Source organism: Dipodomys merriami, unplaced genomic scaffold, assembly GCF_024711535.1.
Source record: "Dipodomys merriami isolate MVZ:Mamm:240054 unplaced genomic scaffold, mDipMer1.0.p SCAF_12, whole genome shotgun sequence".
Taxonomy (NCBI): Eukaryota; Metazoa; Chordata; class Mammalia; order Rodentia; family Heteromyidae; genus Dipodomys; species Dipodomys merriami.
This window is the reverse complement of record NW_027202493.1, coordinates 44169158-44184640: the sequence shown is the minus strand read 5'-3', so window position 1 is coordinate 44184640 and position 15483 is coordinate 44169158. Positions and strand designations below refer to the sequence as shown.

At 54.2% G+C, this 15483-nt stretch overlaps 1 protein-coding gene across 5 annotated transcripts in view; it reads left to right on the top strand.

Moving 5' to 3' along the window:
• Fam167a (family with sequence similarity 167 member A) overlaps positions 1-10002 on the top strand; it is a 29062-nt gene extending 19060 nt beyond the window's left edge. For 4 of the 5 annotated variants that reach the window (XM_070016795.1, XM_070016794.1, XM_070016792.1 and 1 more), the window contains exons 5-6: positions 7194-7441; positions 7775-10002. In XM_070016795.1, the coding sequence (XP_069872896.1) occupies positions 7194-7441; positions 7775-7877 (351 nt within the window). In that variant the 3' untranslated portion in view covers positions 7878-10002. Of the gene's footprint in view, positions 1-7193; positions 7458-7774 lie in introns of those variants that run through there. The other variant, XM_070016796.1, reaches the window with a different exon arrangement.
• The last annotated feature ends 5481 nt before the right edge of the window (positions 10003-15483 follow it).

Genomic DNA, 15483 nt, shown 5'->3' with positions numbered 1-15483 from the left:
CCATGTACGTCTCTGGGAGGGGCCAGACTCTGGCTCTGAGTGGATTTAGAGCTGGGCCCCGCTGGCTGTGGCAGCCTCTGACTCCTCCAGGCTAAGGTCAGAATCACTGCTCGCAGGGCACCCACGCAGGGTCTGGTGAGGTGGCCGTTGTGCCCGGCTGCTGGGAGCAGGATGTCCCGGATACCAGAAGGTCACAGCCTCCAGCTTCCTCCCCTCTGGGCCACCTCGGAACGTGGCCAAGTGGCTGGCGTGGTGCGTGACACCTCGGGAAGGAGGAGGCAGGCAGGGCCTGACGTGGTGTGTGGGTGCCTGCCTCCTCTCTCCAGCTGAGCTTGGGACGCAGAACATCTTCCAGCACTCCAGAGTCCCGGGCAGTGGGGTGCAGAAATCCCCCGTGTCAACCTGGGCGGTGAAGTACAGGGACAAGAACGGCTTCTGCTTGGCCTATGGGGGCCGAGCCAAAGACAAAACACCCCGGCCTCTTCATGACACCCACACCCCAGCTTCCCGGGCCCTTCATGACACCCCAGCTTCCCGGGCCCCTTCCTAGTGAGAATCCCTGGGCGCCAGCCACAGATACATTTTTAGTTGCACACAGGTGTGTTTGATCCCTGCAGACAGAGCCTTCCAGAAGGTGTTTATACTTGTGAGAAAATGTAGAGAAGATGTCTGACAGGTGGTAATCAGGCAGGGGCTGAGTGCCGGGAAGCCTGGAAACGCAGGGTCTGCTGGCGCCCGTGCTTGGTGCCAACCAGCCGGAGACAGCTCCCGGCGGAGCCTCTGACGGAGCCTCTCATGCCCAGGCTGCCTACTTGGCAAATGCACGGCTTTGGCAGGTCCAGGCACAGCTCTCTGAGGCCCAAACCCACCAGCTAATCTGCTGAAGGGCCCGTCAGAGGATGGCCACAGCCGGGTCTGGCAGCTCTGGGGTCTTGCTCTCACAGTGCCATGTTGGCTCTTCGCATTGGATGGGAGGACCAAGGCTAGGCAGGTTATAGGCTTGACAGCCAGGCTAAGGGGCCAGCCAGAGGCCGTGTGCAAGGACGAAGCTTCTCCAGGCCAGGGACCCACCTGCCTGGCCCGGGATCTTCTCCTCCTTGTGTTCTAGACGCATTGCCAGTCCACGCCCATGCGCAAACCTTCCTGGTTTCAGAATGGGCTGCAGTGTGGTTCCGTGTGATAGAACGCTTATTGAGCAAGTCCAAGCCTCAGCCGGGTTCAACCCCTAGCAGCCTGGGATTTCACTTCTGGTAATATGTGTTCTAATTGCCTATAGTTTCTGATTTTTTTTTTTTTTTGCCAGTCCTGGGGCTTGAACTCAGGGCCTGGGCACTGTCCCTGAACCTGACTGTGTTCAAGGCTACCCCTCTACCACTTGAACCACAGCATCACTTCTGGCTTTTTCTGTATGTGGTACTGAGGAGTCAAGCTTAGGGCTTTGTGCCTGCTAGGCCAGCACTCTACCACTGAGCCACCTTCCCAGCCCAGTTTCTGAAATTTCTACAATAAGAAGGTATAACTTACGATCAGGAAAAAAGGACAAAGGGGCAAAGAAAGGAAAGTGCCAGGTTCCTTTCTTTCCTGCCGGCATAATGAGAACACATCTCTCACTCTGTCGTCTACGGGTGAGAACAAGGTAGGATCTCCTGGAATAAGATACAGAAAACCAGGCCTTCCGTTCCCGGAGGTGACCCTGCCCCCAGTTCCCTGCAGGCTCACAAAGGGAGCAAGGAGAGGCCAGAGGACAGCAGCTCAACAGAACAGCGGCTGGAGGCGGCCCTGAGCCCCAGAGGTGGGTGCTGCGCGTAGTCCCCGAGGGAGAGGTGGAGGGGGCAGGCTCTCCCCATTAAGGAGAGACCTGCAGCCAGGGAGCCCAGGGCACCTGCTGCAAGTGCAAACCCTCCCTCTTGTCAGTTCGGGCTGTGAGTCCGGTGGCGTCGGGCGTTAACCAGCACCCGCCGGTGACTCTTACCCCCTGGCCCAGGAACTGGCTATGGTTGGAGAGGAGGAGGCAAGCATGAAATGTGTCATTCGATTAGACTTCAAGTCCTACCACATCCTAACGATATTGGCTAGAGGAAGAAATAATTTGCCTAATCCTCTTTGGTTTTATCACCATGAAATGGAGATAATGGAGACTTTCCAGCCAGGTGATGGGAAAGGAAAACGGGGACGCGGTGTGCCCAGACAGCTGCCTGGCTCCTGGGTGGCCATGTCTGCCTGGGGCTGGGCACCTTTTGCGCGCTTGCTCCGCCAGGGTGGGTGCGACCAGCACAGTACAGAGGGAGGGTCTGGAGTTAGGAGAGTTGTCCACAGTTAACCAGCAGAGCAGGGATTTGAACTCTCATCTGCCCAGTCTCAGAGCCTGAGCTTTGAATGGCTCCCCGGGAGGGGATCACAAAGGCCAGTTCTGCTCTCTCAGTGACTAGAACTTCGGGGTGCCGGTCTCCACAGTCTTCTGCATTCTCTTTCCTTTGAGAAGATCATCTAACTCTCTGCTAGAAGGAGGCTCACTGTTCTGAGACAGACGCCAGGTCTGGTGGCCCTAAGGTTCAGACCGAAGGCACTGCTCAGCCAGACGTCAGTCCTTGGGCTGGATAACCAGCCAGGCATTAGAAAAGTTAGTGTATGTGCATTTATATATGGGGGTACAGTAGTATAGTTTGATACAAACATATAACATGTAACAGTCAAATCAGAACACTCAGCATTTCCATCACCTTAGGTAACTATGGCATCTGTGTGGAGAACCTTTAAACTCTTCCCCTTGAGTTATTTTGAAACGTGTAATGAGTTGTTACCCTGCTGTGATAAAGAATATTATCTATCTTTCCTTTATCTCTTCTCCCCCACCCTCCTCCCCAGCCTCCAGGGACCTCTATTCTACTCTTTTTTTTTCCTGTCAGGGTCTTGAACTCACGGCCTGGGCCCTGTACCTGAGCTCTTCTCTTTCACTCAAGGCTAGCGCTCTACCACTTTGAGCCACAGTGCCACTCTCAGTTTCCTGGGAGTTAATTGGAGAATGGAGTCTCAAGGACTTTCCTTCCCAGGCTGGCTTTGAACCGTGATCCTCAGACCCCAGCTTCCCGAGTAGCTAGGATTACAGGCGTGAGCCACTGGCACCCAGCTGCTCTTTACTTCTATGAGATCAACATTTTTTGCTTCCACAAATGTGTGAGCACATGTAGGCACTTCTTGTACTGTGTCTGGCTTATTTCACTTAATATAATGTACTCATATTCTATCCACATGGCCACCACATCAGGATTTCACCTTTTCGTGGCTCAATACTTTTCTACTGCTAGTTTATACCATACGTTTTGACTCTTTATCTATCAGTGGACATCTCAATTGATTCCACCGCTTGGCTATTATGAATAGTGAAGAATATATACAAGAGTGCAGGTACTTCTTTGCTATATTGCTTTTTATTTCATTTCTCTTAGGGGCTTGCTGGCTCAAATAGTAGTTCTGTTTCCAGTTGTTCTCCCTGAGGTCTGCAGTCTGTGACTTCTCCTTTGTCTGTATCATCCCAGCATTTTTACTTCTTGTGTCTGATTGCAGCCATTCTAGCTAGGTGAGGGTGGGGTTGCTCTGCACTCGCCAGTGCTTGGTGATGGTGAGCGCATTTTCATGTACTTGCTGGCCATTGTTCTTCTGAGAAGTGTTGGTTCAGGTCCTCACCAGGCCCTCGGCGGCCCACCTCCCCTGCTCCCTTGCAGGTGTGCCCCTTCCATGTATCTAGCCCTTGGCCCCCCACGGGCAGTCTGAAGCCGTGGGGGAGGGTGACCTGACCCCTCCTGAAGGGTGTGGGGGGGTAAACACTGGCCCATGGCTGCTCACCTGACTGGAAGCCAGGGCCCCTGGCCACAGGCCTGGGCATCCTTCGGAAAGCAGCACCTCATCTCCCCAAAGACCAGTCCTGAGCGGGGCAGGTGGTATTCTGGCCTAGAACCTTCTAAATTGGAATCATCAAAGGCCTTACCACATGAGCAGAGCCTTTGCCGTTCAGGTCATCCCACCTTGGCTGTGGGAGCTTCCTGTGCTCTGCCGGGCCGGGGCCTCTGGTCTGCCCTTCTCCTCCCGCCCCCCCGCCCACCCCACCCGGGAGCCCAGACAGAAGAGGACCCCAGCCGGATCCTTCCTGCACCCCAAGCCGGCCAGGGGACAGAAGCCAACAAGCCCTTCCTGCCACCCACAGCCCAGACCCTCAGGGAGGAGCCTGCTACGGCACACACTCCCCATCCCAGAAGATTAACTCGCATCCTGGGGTTGGTTTCTGTGGATCTTGGGGAGTTCTGTTTACACATTCCCCAGAACCTCCCATTTCCACTGGGCAGCACATTGTAACCCTGAGCCACCTCCCCCATCCCTGGCCACCGCAGCCCTCCATCACAGGCCAAACGAGAGTCACTAATGCAGCTCTCCATCACAGGCCAAATGAGAGTCACTAACGCCGTAAGGCTGTCTGTCCCGGCTTCCACACAGAGTTCCTAACTAGAACAATAAAGCTAGCCTTTCCGGGAAACTCAACCCTGAGACAGGTTACAAAGACGACACACCTCAAGAGCCGGGCCTTGCAGCCCCGTGTGGATGCGTGGGAATGCACTGAGAAAAATGGAGAAAATGACCCGGGTCTCCTACCCAGTCTCTCTATAGCCCCTGGAGACATGGCTGGGCCTCTCAGTGGTGACAGCATGGGTACAATCCCAGAATGAAGGCGGCAAACGGCCGTCACCTGGGGCTCTGTCTTGCCTCATCTATACTAGACAACACGTGATAACTGGGCCCTTCCCGCAGCTCCCTTTCTCTCCCCCCACCGCCCCGCGCTGTCCCCGAATCCAATCATGCTAGCTAGCTTGCACCTGTGGCATCACCAAGTATTTTTCTTCCTGTGGCTGGCTCCTGACACTTAGAAGAATGTCTTCAAGGTCCTGCATGCTGTGGCATGTGCTCGAGTCTCTTTGTGAAGGACGATTGATGTCCTGGTGTAGGGTGGATCGAATTCTGTTTGTCTGTTCAGCAGTCAGGCGCACTTTGAATTGCTTCTGTCTTTGAGCTGCTGTGAGGGACGTAGCTGTGAGTGGGGGAAGGGAGAGTCTGTTGGAGCAGTCTTTGCCTTCCCTTGAATTTGCTGGCCGTGATGAATCGGCTTCCTTTATTGGAGACCCCGCCCCACCCCCCTGCTGTTCCAGTAGGCTCTACAGCCTTCAGCCTTCGTTTGCTAGTTCTCCACACCTTACAGTTCCCAGACCAGGGAGACAGGGCTCGGCCTCTCCTCCCTGCCTTGGAGGCTCCGGGGCTAGAGGACTGACCGGGACCAAGCTCGCTTGCAGCCTTGCTGGTCTCTGCATCTCTCTGGGGACCGTCCTCCCACCCACCTCCCCACAGAGCCCCACTGTCCCACACCCTCTGCCGCCTCACCTGGCCAGGTGGGCTTGGAAGTCAGGAAATCTCCCTCCTTCTCCTCTTCCTTCCCTAGCACAGCCCTGTAATTATGGGGTTGCATTATGTAAATCTTGCCTTAGGGTTGCCTACCTGAAGAAACAGGCCAGCTCTCAAGAAATGCTCTTAGCTCCTGCAAAGAAACCTGCGTCTCTTTGCCTCCATTTCCTTTACCCTGGTAGGACGCACCTCTGCCCGTGGTACGCCCGCTTCCTCTGACCTGCGGCCCCTTGCCCCCTGGCTCCAGGTGCCGTGATTGCCGGAGCCACAAACCACAACCCTGAGTCCTGCGCCTGTGTCCCCAGCAGGATGCCAGGTGCCTGGGGAGGCGGGGTGCGAACCCCATGTCCTACTTGGGGCCTTGGCCCGGTGATGATGGCAATAAACCCGCACCTGAAAGCTGATAGATTCTAGGGCTGGGCATCTCAGGCTCTCCAGGGCAGGCCTGAGCCTGGGAGGTCCTGGCAGGGCGGAGAGAAGGGCCTGGGCTACCTGTCTCCTTCCCGCCATGGGGCTCACATCCACCACAGGCCATCTCCCTGCCACCATAGTTTCTCACCGAGGTGTCTATGGTCTCTGGGGCCCAGGCTGCCCCTGGAATGAAGGAGCCTCCTGCTCGGGCCCACGTGGAGCTCCACTGCCCCCAATCCAGGCTGGTTTGTCCAGAGCAGTCCCTGAAAGGAAGGGAGCACCCGTGGGAAGAGCCGGGGAACCAGTACGTAGAAACTGTCCCCCGGGCTTGCTGCCTGGCAGTGTTCCCGCAGAGCTGGAGAAGCACTGAAAGGCAGAGACGGAACCCGGAAGTGCTTACTGCTGGGCACCGATTTTCCTACCCAGCCATTCACTGTATTCCAGACCCGAAGGGGAAGAGATGCAAACATCTGCATTCATTCCCATAGCTACCAACAGAGTCCCGCTGGAATCCCCGGGCTTGTCTCCAGATACCAGGTGGACTCTGTAGCTGAACGTGGTACGCACACACACACACACACACACACACACACACACACACACACACACACACACACACACACACACACTACCAAGCAATCATCACCCGCAAGTGCAAGCAGAGTGGATGGTGAGAGCGCATCAGAGGGTCTGGGTGGGAGCCGCTGGTGGCCTGTCGGGGCCCGCGCTGGGTGAGACCCCCTGAGGCCCGGGCTCCTCCCTCTCCACACACCGGCTCAGCTACACTGTGACCTGGGCAGTGTGTGGACGCCCTCCACATGCCCACTTGCTGACTTGTATGCAGACTGTCCTGCGGGTGCCCCAGGGGAGCCGGGTGGGCCCCACTTCATGTAGATGGCTCTGGACTGCCTGTGGAGGTCCTGTGAGGAGTTAGCGCCTCCCGCCACGTGCCCTCCTCCCTACCCTGGATCCACGCCACCGAGGGGGCTGTGTGACCCCCATCTCTCTTTATACTGTATATTTTCTTCATACTTCTTTAAATGCTCCCCCTGCTGATCTCTACACCAGGGGGATGAACGGTGAGTCACTTGAAGCCGGGACAGACAGACACGGACCTCTTCCGGAATGGAAGCCTGGGATGGAGTTTTGTTGGGCAGGCACACCCTCATTGAGCCCCAGAGTGTCTGACTTTTCACCCCCGCGCTTGGGAGTCCCCGTGTTCCCAGAAGGACTATCCCGTGGCCCTGACACCCGTGAGGACCCCTGTGTAGGGCCTCTGCTTGTCGGGGCCCTGGGCTCCGTTGATGCTGACCAGCACCTCTGCCCCGCCCCTGCAGGCAGAGATGCGGCTGCAGGACCAGCAGCTGGCCAGGCAGCTCATGCGCCTGCGCGGAGACATCAACAAGCTGAAGATCGAGCAGACGTGCCGCCAGCACCGGCGCATGCTCAACGACGCCACCTGCGAGCTGGAGGAGCGCGACGAGCTGTCGGACCTCTTCTGCGATTCCCCGCTGGCCTCCTCCTTCAGCCTCTCTACGCCGCTCAAGCTCATCGGGGTCACCAAGATGAACATCAACTCCCGGAGGTTCTCCCTCTGCTGAGCAGCCCCTGGAGGGGCGGGAGGGCCGGTGGGGGCTGGAAGCTGAGGCCCAGTGGCCCAGTGGGTCTCCCCAAGGCCGGGCTCACCCCAAGACCCGGTGGAAGAGGGGCCTACGGGGCACGGCTGCCAAGCCCTGGGTCTCCCTGAGCAGCTCTTGGTCAGTACCCAGAAAGTGTGCAGAAACTACCTGAGACTCAGGTCCCTGCAGGGTCCTCCCTGGGCCTCCCCTTGGTGACCCCCATTCCCACACCCTGGAATCTCTGGTGCTATGAACTGGGCCCCAAAAGAGCCCCTACCCACAGCTTTCTGTTCTTGCAGGTGGCTCCCTCCGGGGACCTGGGGACATGAGGTGTGTTCAATATGCCACCTCCCAAGCTGCCAGCACCCTCCGAGTTCTGGGTCGAATCCCCCCAGCGGGTGACCTGGCAATCGTAACAAGAACCCCCCCCACACAGGAAAACAAAAGGGACAGCAAGGTGTTTCCCCCCGCCAGCCACCTGCAATGCTGGGGGAAAGTCGGGCTCCTCTCCGACTTCTGCCTTGGCACTCCAAGGCTGCATAAACAGTCTCTAACACCTGCCAGGGTTGTGATGGGTATGTATGGGCATCCCTTGGGTTAATCGGGCTCGGATACCACGTTGCCACCCCTGGCCCCATGCTCCGCTCACAACCAACACAGGGACCCTCCCCTGCCACTGCCACGTGCAACCCCAGGGAAGCACCCGAGAGGCCGGTGGAACACTCGTGTCCCATCCTGAGTTCCCTGGGCTGGGGCAGGACAGACCTCCTGGTGGGGTCTGATGGGAACATCTGCATCACTTTATCTCCCTCTCCAAAGAGACCCCCCGGGGGCCCAGAGTTCCCTCCCGAGCCTCCCGAGACTGTGCCTGGCCTAAGCAACTCATTGCAGTTGAGCAAGACTGTTAATGACTGCTTCCCTGTTCGTGTCTGTCTACTTCATGTCAGCCTGCTGAGTAGGTCAAGGCAGTTCTTTGACGTGGCTTTGAGTTTTCTACCTAACAGCAAATGTAAGCCGCGCAGCTGCAGCGCTGCTGGCAGGGCAGTTTCCTGCTCCGATACACTCATGGCGTGCGATCACCCTGACACTGCAAGTGTCTTAGGCCTTTGAGGGCATCTAGTGGAGCCCTTTTGTTAGTCACAGTGATGCCTGGGAAAGGAGTGATGTCCCTTGGGTCACACAGCTCTTCAATGACTAGAATATTGAGATGGGAGCTCATTATGAGTAATGCCTGCGCAGACCCTAATGAACCTGAACCCCAAAGCCAGTCCTGATGCGATGCCAAACCCACAAGCTGCCAGTCTGCAACTCTCCCCGCATTCAGCCCCTGCCGGGTCCCCCCCACCCGCTTACCATTCAGAGTATTTGGGGGAAAGGACAGTAATGGTGGGCAGAGGCGCTCAGGGGGGATCATTCATCGCCCCCCGTACGCCGTCCAGGTCCACTGGCTGCTCTCCAGGCTTTTCCTCCCACGTATCCCCACGGGCCATGTCCACACATGCCACAGCCCACGGGAGCTGGGGGAGACCTGAGAGTGGGAAGAGGCAAGTCGATAAAGAAGGTGGCCCCTTCCTTGTGAATCCAAAGCTTCTGCCAGGATTTGTGGCCAGGATTTGTCGTCAGCCCTAAAGTCTGAGGTTGCATCCTCGAGGGCTGTCCTTAGAGGCCAGCACAACACTGCCAAGTCCCAGGGGGGCTTCCTTTCCTGCCCCCTCCCCCTGGCAGGCCTGGAGCCTGGGGTCATCCTCTAGCTGACACACAAACACATGGACACACACACACACACACAGAGGACATATTCTATATGCTGAAGAAATACCCAAATTGGCTTTGCTTGATTTTTCAAAGTTGGTCATTAGAAAACATGAAAGTTGGTCGTTAGAAAACATGACCATATTGGCTTGGAAGAATGGAGCCGTTGGGTCGGGTGTGGTGGCGGTGCTGACCGTGCAGCTGGGCAGTCTGGGGCTCAGTTAACCATGCTTTCCCCCTGCCTTCGTTCTCCTGAAGGAAGCAAAGACCCACACACGTTTGGAATAGGTTAGAGATGCCCCAGCTGTTTTGCGCAGTTCTTCCCCAGAGTGTTTTTGTTGTTGTTGTTGTTGTTGTTAATTAGGAAGGGTGGGAGCAGCTCTGTTTTCTCTGTGCGGTCTGATGTCTGTTAGCCCTCTACTTTCCAGAGTGAGCACAACCAACCAGTTCAGTTTTGTGACGTTCCTGCTTTGGGTGGCTCAGCAGCAAAGTTGGCCACACCTCCTCTGCCTTCTCTGTGGCTTTCTACATGTATACTACACCGTGGGTGGTGTCGCTCACTAGCCGTCTCTGTGCCCTCTGTGCCCTGGGATGTAATCCGCCCGGACTCCACTGTGCTGCCACATGCGGTCCTGCCCCTGCCTTCGTAGGCTCCTGGCAATCAGAAGCCTGGCCAGGCTCGACTGCCACCTGGCCTTGCCCAGGACCTACCCCATAGCAATACCAAGTGCTATTACATCCTCAATGGACAGTTGGCAATTTTATTTTTATGATTATTTGTTTCTACATTACTGTTAGAAAAGTGAAATAAAAATATTTCAAAGAAAGTTATCTTTGGACGAGACATTGGCTTTCTTCTATTTGTTCCTGTTACAGCATATACAGGGCCAGGCCCCTTAAAGGATGGATGAATGAATAGGAATATACATGGGTAGATGGATGGATGGATGGATGGGTGGGTGGATGGATGAGTGGATGGATGGGTGGATGGATAGATGGGTGGGTGAATGGAAGGATGGATGGGTGGGTGGATGGATGGTTAGATGAGTGGATGGATGGATGGATTGATGGGTGGGTGGATGGATGGTTAGATGGGTGGATGGATGGATGAGTGGATGGTTAAATGGGTGGATGGATGGATGAGTGGATGGTTGAGTGGATGAGTGGATGGATAGAAGGATGGATTGATGGATGGATGGATGAGTGGATGGATGGGTGGATGGATAGATGGGTGGATGGATGGGTGGATGGATGGGTGGGTGGATGGAAGGATAAGCAGAAGCATGTATATAGGCATGGATGCATGGAGGAGTGCCTGGGTGAAAGGAAGGATGTATATCTTCGGGATGGATGCATGGAATGGATGAATACAGGGATGGATGCATGGAATAGATACAGGGATGGATGCATACAGGGATACATAAATGGATGGACGGATGAAGAGATGAATGGATGCATTAAGCAATCATATGAAGGTGGGAAGCCATAAAATACTATCCAGAGTCATCCTTCTTGAGCCCTCCTTTCTTCAAGGAGGGCTGCCCAGGGCCAGTGACCATTGCCACTGTGGGCACGTGGTATGAACTCACCTCGTCCCCACCATTTGACCCAAGCCAGAGCAAAGCAAACCCATCCTCTCCTACAGCAGCCTCCCCCAGCGCCGGGGGGTGGGGGGCAGGGGGAGCTCCCGGCAAATGCACACTGCAGGGAGGAAGAGTCTGGCCATGGGGCTTTGGAACAGGCCTGGGGACCTGTTCCTAATGTGCACTCTAGGCAGCACCATGGGGCCCAAAGACAGTCCAGCAGAATGGCTGAAGATAGCCTTGAACTGGCCCTGGCCCAGTGACTTCCCAGCACACTGCCTCAGAGGTCCAGGCTGGGCACAAACCCATTTTATGGAAGGGACACCTGACTATAAACTGCAGCTTTCTAGCAGTACCCTGGATGGGACATGGATTACCATGTTCTCTCCTCGAGAAGCACATGACACTACAGGCGGGGGTCAGAGGGGGGCAGTGAAATGGGCCGGGCACGAGGCAGCACATGGAAATCCAACACCATGTGGCTCACACGGGGTTCACAGGACAGCGCTATCCATTCAACCTATTGCGGTAAAGAAATCCTAAAGCGCCCCCTGCCGGAGAACAAAGGAGCTATCTACATCAATTTAGCTATCTCAATCAATTTAGCAAACCCAGTAGATTTGCTTCCCCCCTCCCCTGACGCCCCACCCACCCACCTTTTCTTCTGGCGCTGTAATTGCCACCGCTTGGCATATTTTCTCTAGAATACCTAAAAGTTTATACACTAAAATACCCAGCTGTGACAATTCAATTAAACTGACAAATACGTTTTGACTGGAAGGGAACCCAGAGATGAGAATGGAAGTCTGGGGTTGGATGGATAACAGCCAGACCTGAGCCATGGGGAAACGAGATGCAGGGCGAGATCACAAGGTCTCTTAAGAGAAAAAAAAAGTCAACTTCCCACCTCACAGGGAAGTGTGAGCTCTGTCGACCGGACTCCAGATAGGACTCTGAGCAAGTACTCAAACCCCAAAGGCAAAGGCTGCTGTGTTCACCCCAGAGGCCGCCCTCTCCTGCCTCCTGACGCCATGTGCAACCGGAACCGAAACTGCTTTTGCTGCCACGGATGAACTATACGTGGGACAGGAGCCTGGCGTCTGCCTCTACTTTGTGTTTGCCGTTCTAAGCTGTTCTCTCCATAGTCACTAGGCTAGAACTTGGGTTCTAGGGAAAACAGGACTGAGAAGAGGGCATAAAGAGGAGAGGGGATGAATCTGCTCTACGAGAGAACAGGGCCTTGCAGGACAGACTGTACCCAAATGAGCCAATTACCTACAACCTCCTGGAGCCCACGGGACCATCTCATGGGAGCTGGATTGCTCCCTCAGGTGAGGGCTGATGGCACCTCCAGAGCCCAGAACCAGAGCTGAGAGGCTGCACCTGTCACGGGAACTCTGTGACTCGGCACACCTTTGTTCCCCGCTCCTACTTCCTCCTCTACTTACACCTAACCTGTGACCTGTGTCCTGAAGATGGCAGATGAGCAGAAGGGCCATCTTCTCCTTTCTCCGGCACATTTTGTTCCTAATAAACGTTCCTATTGCTTTTACTGTTTTTGAACCTTGCTGCCTTCTGGTGTGGAACGCATGGACTGGCTGCCTGGCTTTGTGTGGAAGGTTTCATTCACGCCGTCTGAGCTGCAGTTCACATTCAATCCCTGCTGGGGGCCAACACTTTACAAAGAAAAGAAAATGGTCATTATCTCCCTGAAACCAGGGCGATCGATTTTTAAATCTATGGCTTACCCAGGTGCTTTCCTTCTGATTTTTCAAAGCTGTTCCTTCTAATCAAGGCAGACATTTCTCCCATTATGAGGGGAGCGATGAGAAGCTTTTCATCTTTCCATCACTTGGTTTCAAGTAGTAGAACTCAGAGGCATCTACAGGTATGTACACGCACCGCGCGCGCACACACACACACATGCATGCACATGCACACACACACACACACACACACACACACACACACACACACACACACACACACACACACACACACACACACACACACACACACACACACACACACAGCTCCAAGCTAGGTGTGAGGCCGGGCTGCAGGGCATGGGATGGCTCTCTCCTTGGTCCCCAGGCATTTCGATTTGCCTCTTCCCTCTTCTTGGCTTCATGTCTGTCTCAGCCTTTCTCCCACAACTCCGAAACACAAAGGTTCCATCCACAAAAGTTCATGGAAGTTTTCTCTAGTTAAATGTGTCTCCATTCTTCTCATCACATGGTCTTGCGTTGGATTCCCACCTTTAGCAGAAGAGAACTTTCTGACCACCCCCCCCCACCCCTCGTCTCCAGATGGCTTTCCTCCCTGCAATATAGCCTGAACACCTGCACTGTGGTTACCTCTGGTAGCTCACCCCCCAGCAAGCCCAGTCCACGCGGGAGGTCACTACAGAGTTCATACCCCTTTGACACAAAGTACTTTGAAAAGAAAGCTGAGCTCCCTCTGTCCATTAATTAATTACCTTCAGCCCAGGCCCCTTTTGTGCAGTTGCTTTTCTCTGAAATCAACCTTCTTTGGGAAGCAGATTTTGCATAAACGGTTTTCGCTGGCTCTTCGGTCACTTGCAAGGCTTTGCAAAGGCAGTGCTGCCACGTAAGTCACTGGTTAAAGGATCTGGGCGACCTTTCTCTTGTTAAAGGATCTGGGCGACCTTTCTCTTGTTAGTCTGCTGTTTGTTTATAGAGGTGGCAACTATGAACTTTGTGACCGAGAAAGGAAGGCAACACCTTTTTTCTCCTCCAGTTCCTACTTTAATCAGCTCCAGGTCCTAGGAAGGTCCTGGAGATTCAAGAGTTGGAGAAACTGGGCAGGAAAGGTCTCTCATTCGCTGTCCGTCTTCACTCCTTTCTGCCTTGGTGTAGTTCTGGGGGAAGCTTCTCGTATGGCTGTGAAGACCCTCATGTTCTTGCTTTCCCAGCGGAACATGTCTGGAAAGGAGAGGGCTTCTTTCTTCCACTGTCCCACTACCAGCTTCGTGTAAGTGACCATCTGAAGAGAAAACTGAAGCAAAAAACACTAATGGCATGGCTCAAGTGGTAGAACATTTACCCAGGACCCGGAGTTCAATCCCAGTACCACTAGAAAAAAATATGGAGTTTGTAAAGGCCCTTCTCCTCTCTGAAACTCAGGTTTTTCGTGAATACAATAAGCCTTCTAAGCTGGGCGCTGGTGGTTCACACCTGTAATTCTAGCTACTGAGGAGGTTAAGATCTCAGGATTGCAGTTCAAAGCCAGCCCGGGCAGAAAAATCCAAGACTCTTATCTCCAATAAACTACTCAGAAAAAGCTGGAAGTGGCACTGTGCAAAAGAAGTTCAGGGACAGTGCCCAGCTCTGAATTCAAGGGGGAAAAAAAGCCTTCTAATAGTCTACAAAGACCTTTAAGACATTGTTAAGTAAAAAATAATTTAAAAGGAGGTACATTTATACCCCCCAAATAGAAGCAGGTTCTGAAAGAGATGCTTCACACACATTTCATTGCAGCAGTATTCACAACAGAGGACTGATAAGCAAAGCAAAATGGATTCTATACGTGCTATAGAACACGATGCAACCTTAAAAATGAAGAGCATTTGGCATGCTACAACATGGGTGTACCTTCAGGGCATAATGCAGAGTGAAACAGAGCAGTCACCAAGAGACAGATACTATGTAATTCCACTCAGAGGAGGAGCCAATCACGAAGACAGAAAGTAGAATGGGGACTGAGGAACACAGAATTATCAGTGGGCGTGGTGTTTCCATTTTGCAAGATGAAAAGGGTTCTGCTGGGTGGGTGGAGGCAACGTTTCGCACGCTGAGGGTGCACTGGAGATGCACAGCTGATAAATTATATGTATGAGGTGGGAGGGAGCAACACGCAGAGGAATAGACTGTTGCTTTTGTGTTAAAGAAAGGGGGTGTGGATGTGACTCTAGTATTTGATTTGCACCCATATATGTTTTAAAAGTTCTGGGAGGATGTATAAAAACCTGATACTGAAGTTTACCTAAGGAGGGTGTGGGAAGTGGCCAGGTAGAAGGTGAAGGGACATGGCATTTGCCACCACCTCCTCCACTCACAGTTGTACTTCGATACAGAAGTACAGGTATCAGAAATTCTCAGCTGTCGATGGAAAAGCAGCCACGCCCCCTTTCAAGCAGTCCCCACAATGCTGTCTTTCTCATGGGATTTGCTTCGGCTGTCATTCTCACTTGAAACAGCCAGAAGGGCAAGGACCATCCAGCCAGGCATTTCCCCAGAAGAGCAGTGAGTGGCTGCCTGCTCCTTCTTTCTTTCCCACTTCCTCTTCCTTCCATCTTCCTTCCTCTGTGACCTTGTCTCCTGGGGGATCCAGCCCCCGAGGGCTCTGACCTGCCTGCCAACTTCCTCTTGTCTAACAGGAAGCATCGAAGGTTGACCCCGGACCCCTCCTGGCACTATCGCGGGCGGGCGGGGGGGGGGGGGGGAGGAGGGTGTATGAGAAGCCACAGGATGATGGCCCCATATAGCAGCTCAGGTTCTCTCCCCTCCTTTCCCTACTCAGGAGAGCCAGGTCAGGCATTTACCCTCACGCTCCCCAGGCCTGGTCCTCCAGCCTCCCTGCCCCACGTCCAAGGCCTATCCTGTAGATGCAGCATCCTGTCCTCAGGTGAATGGGGCTTCAGTCTGTACTCT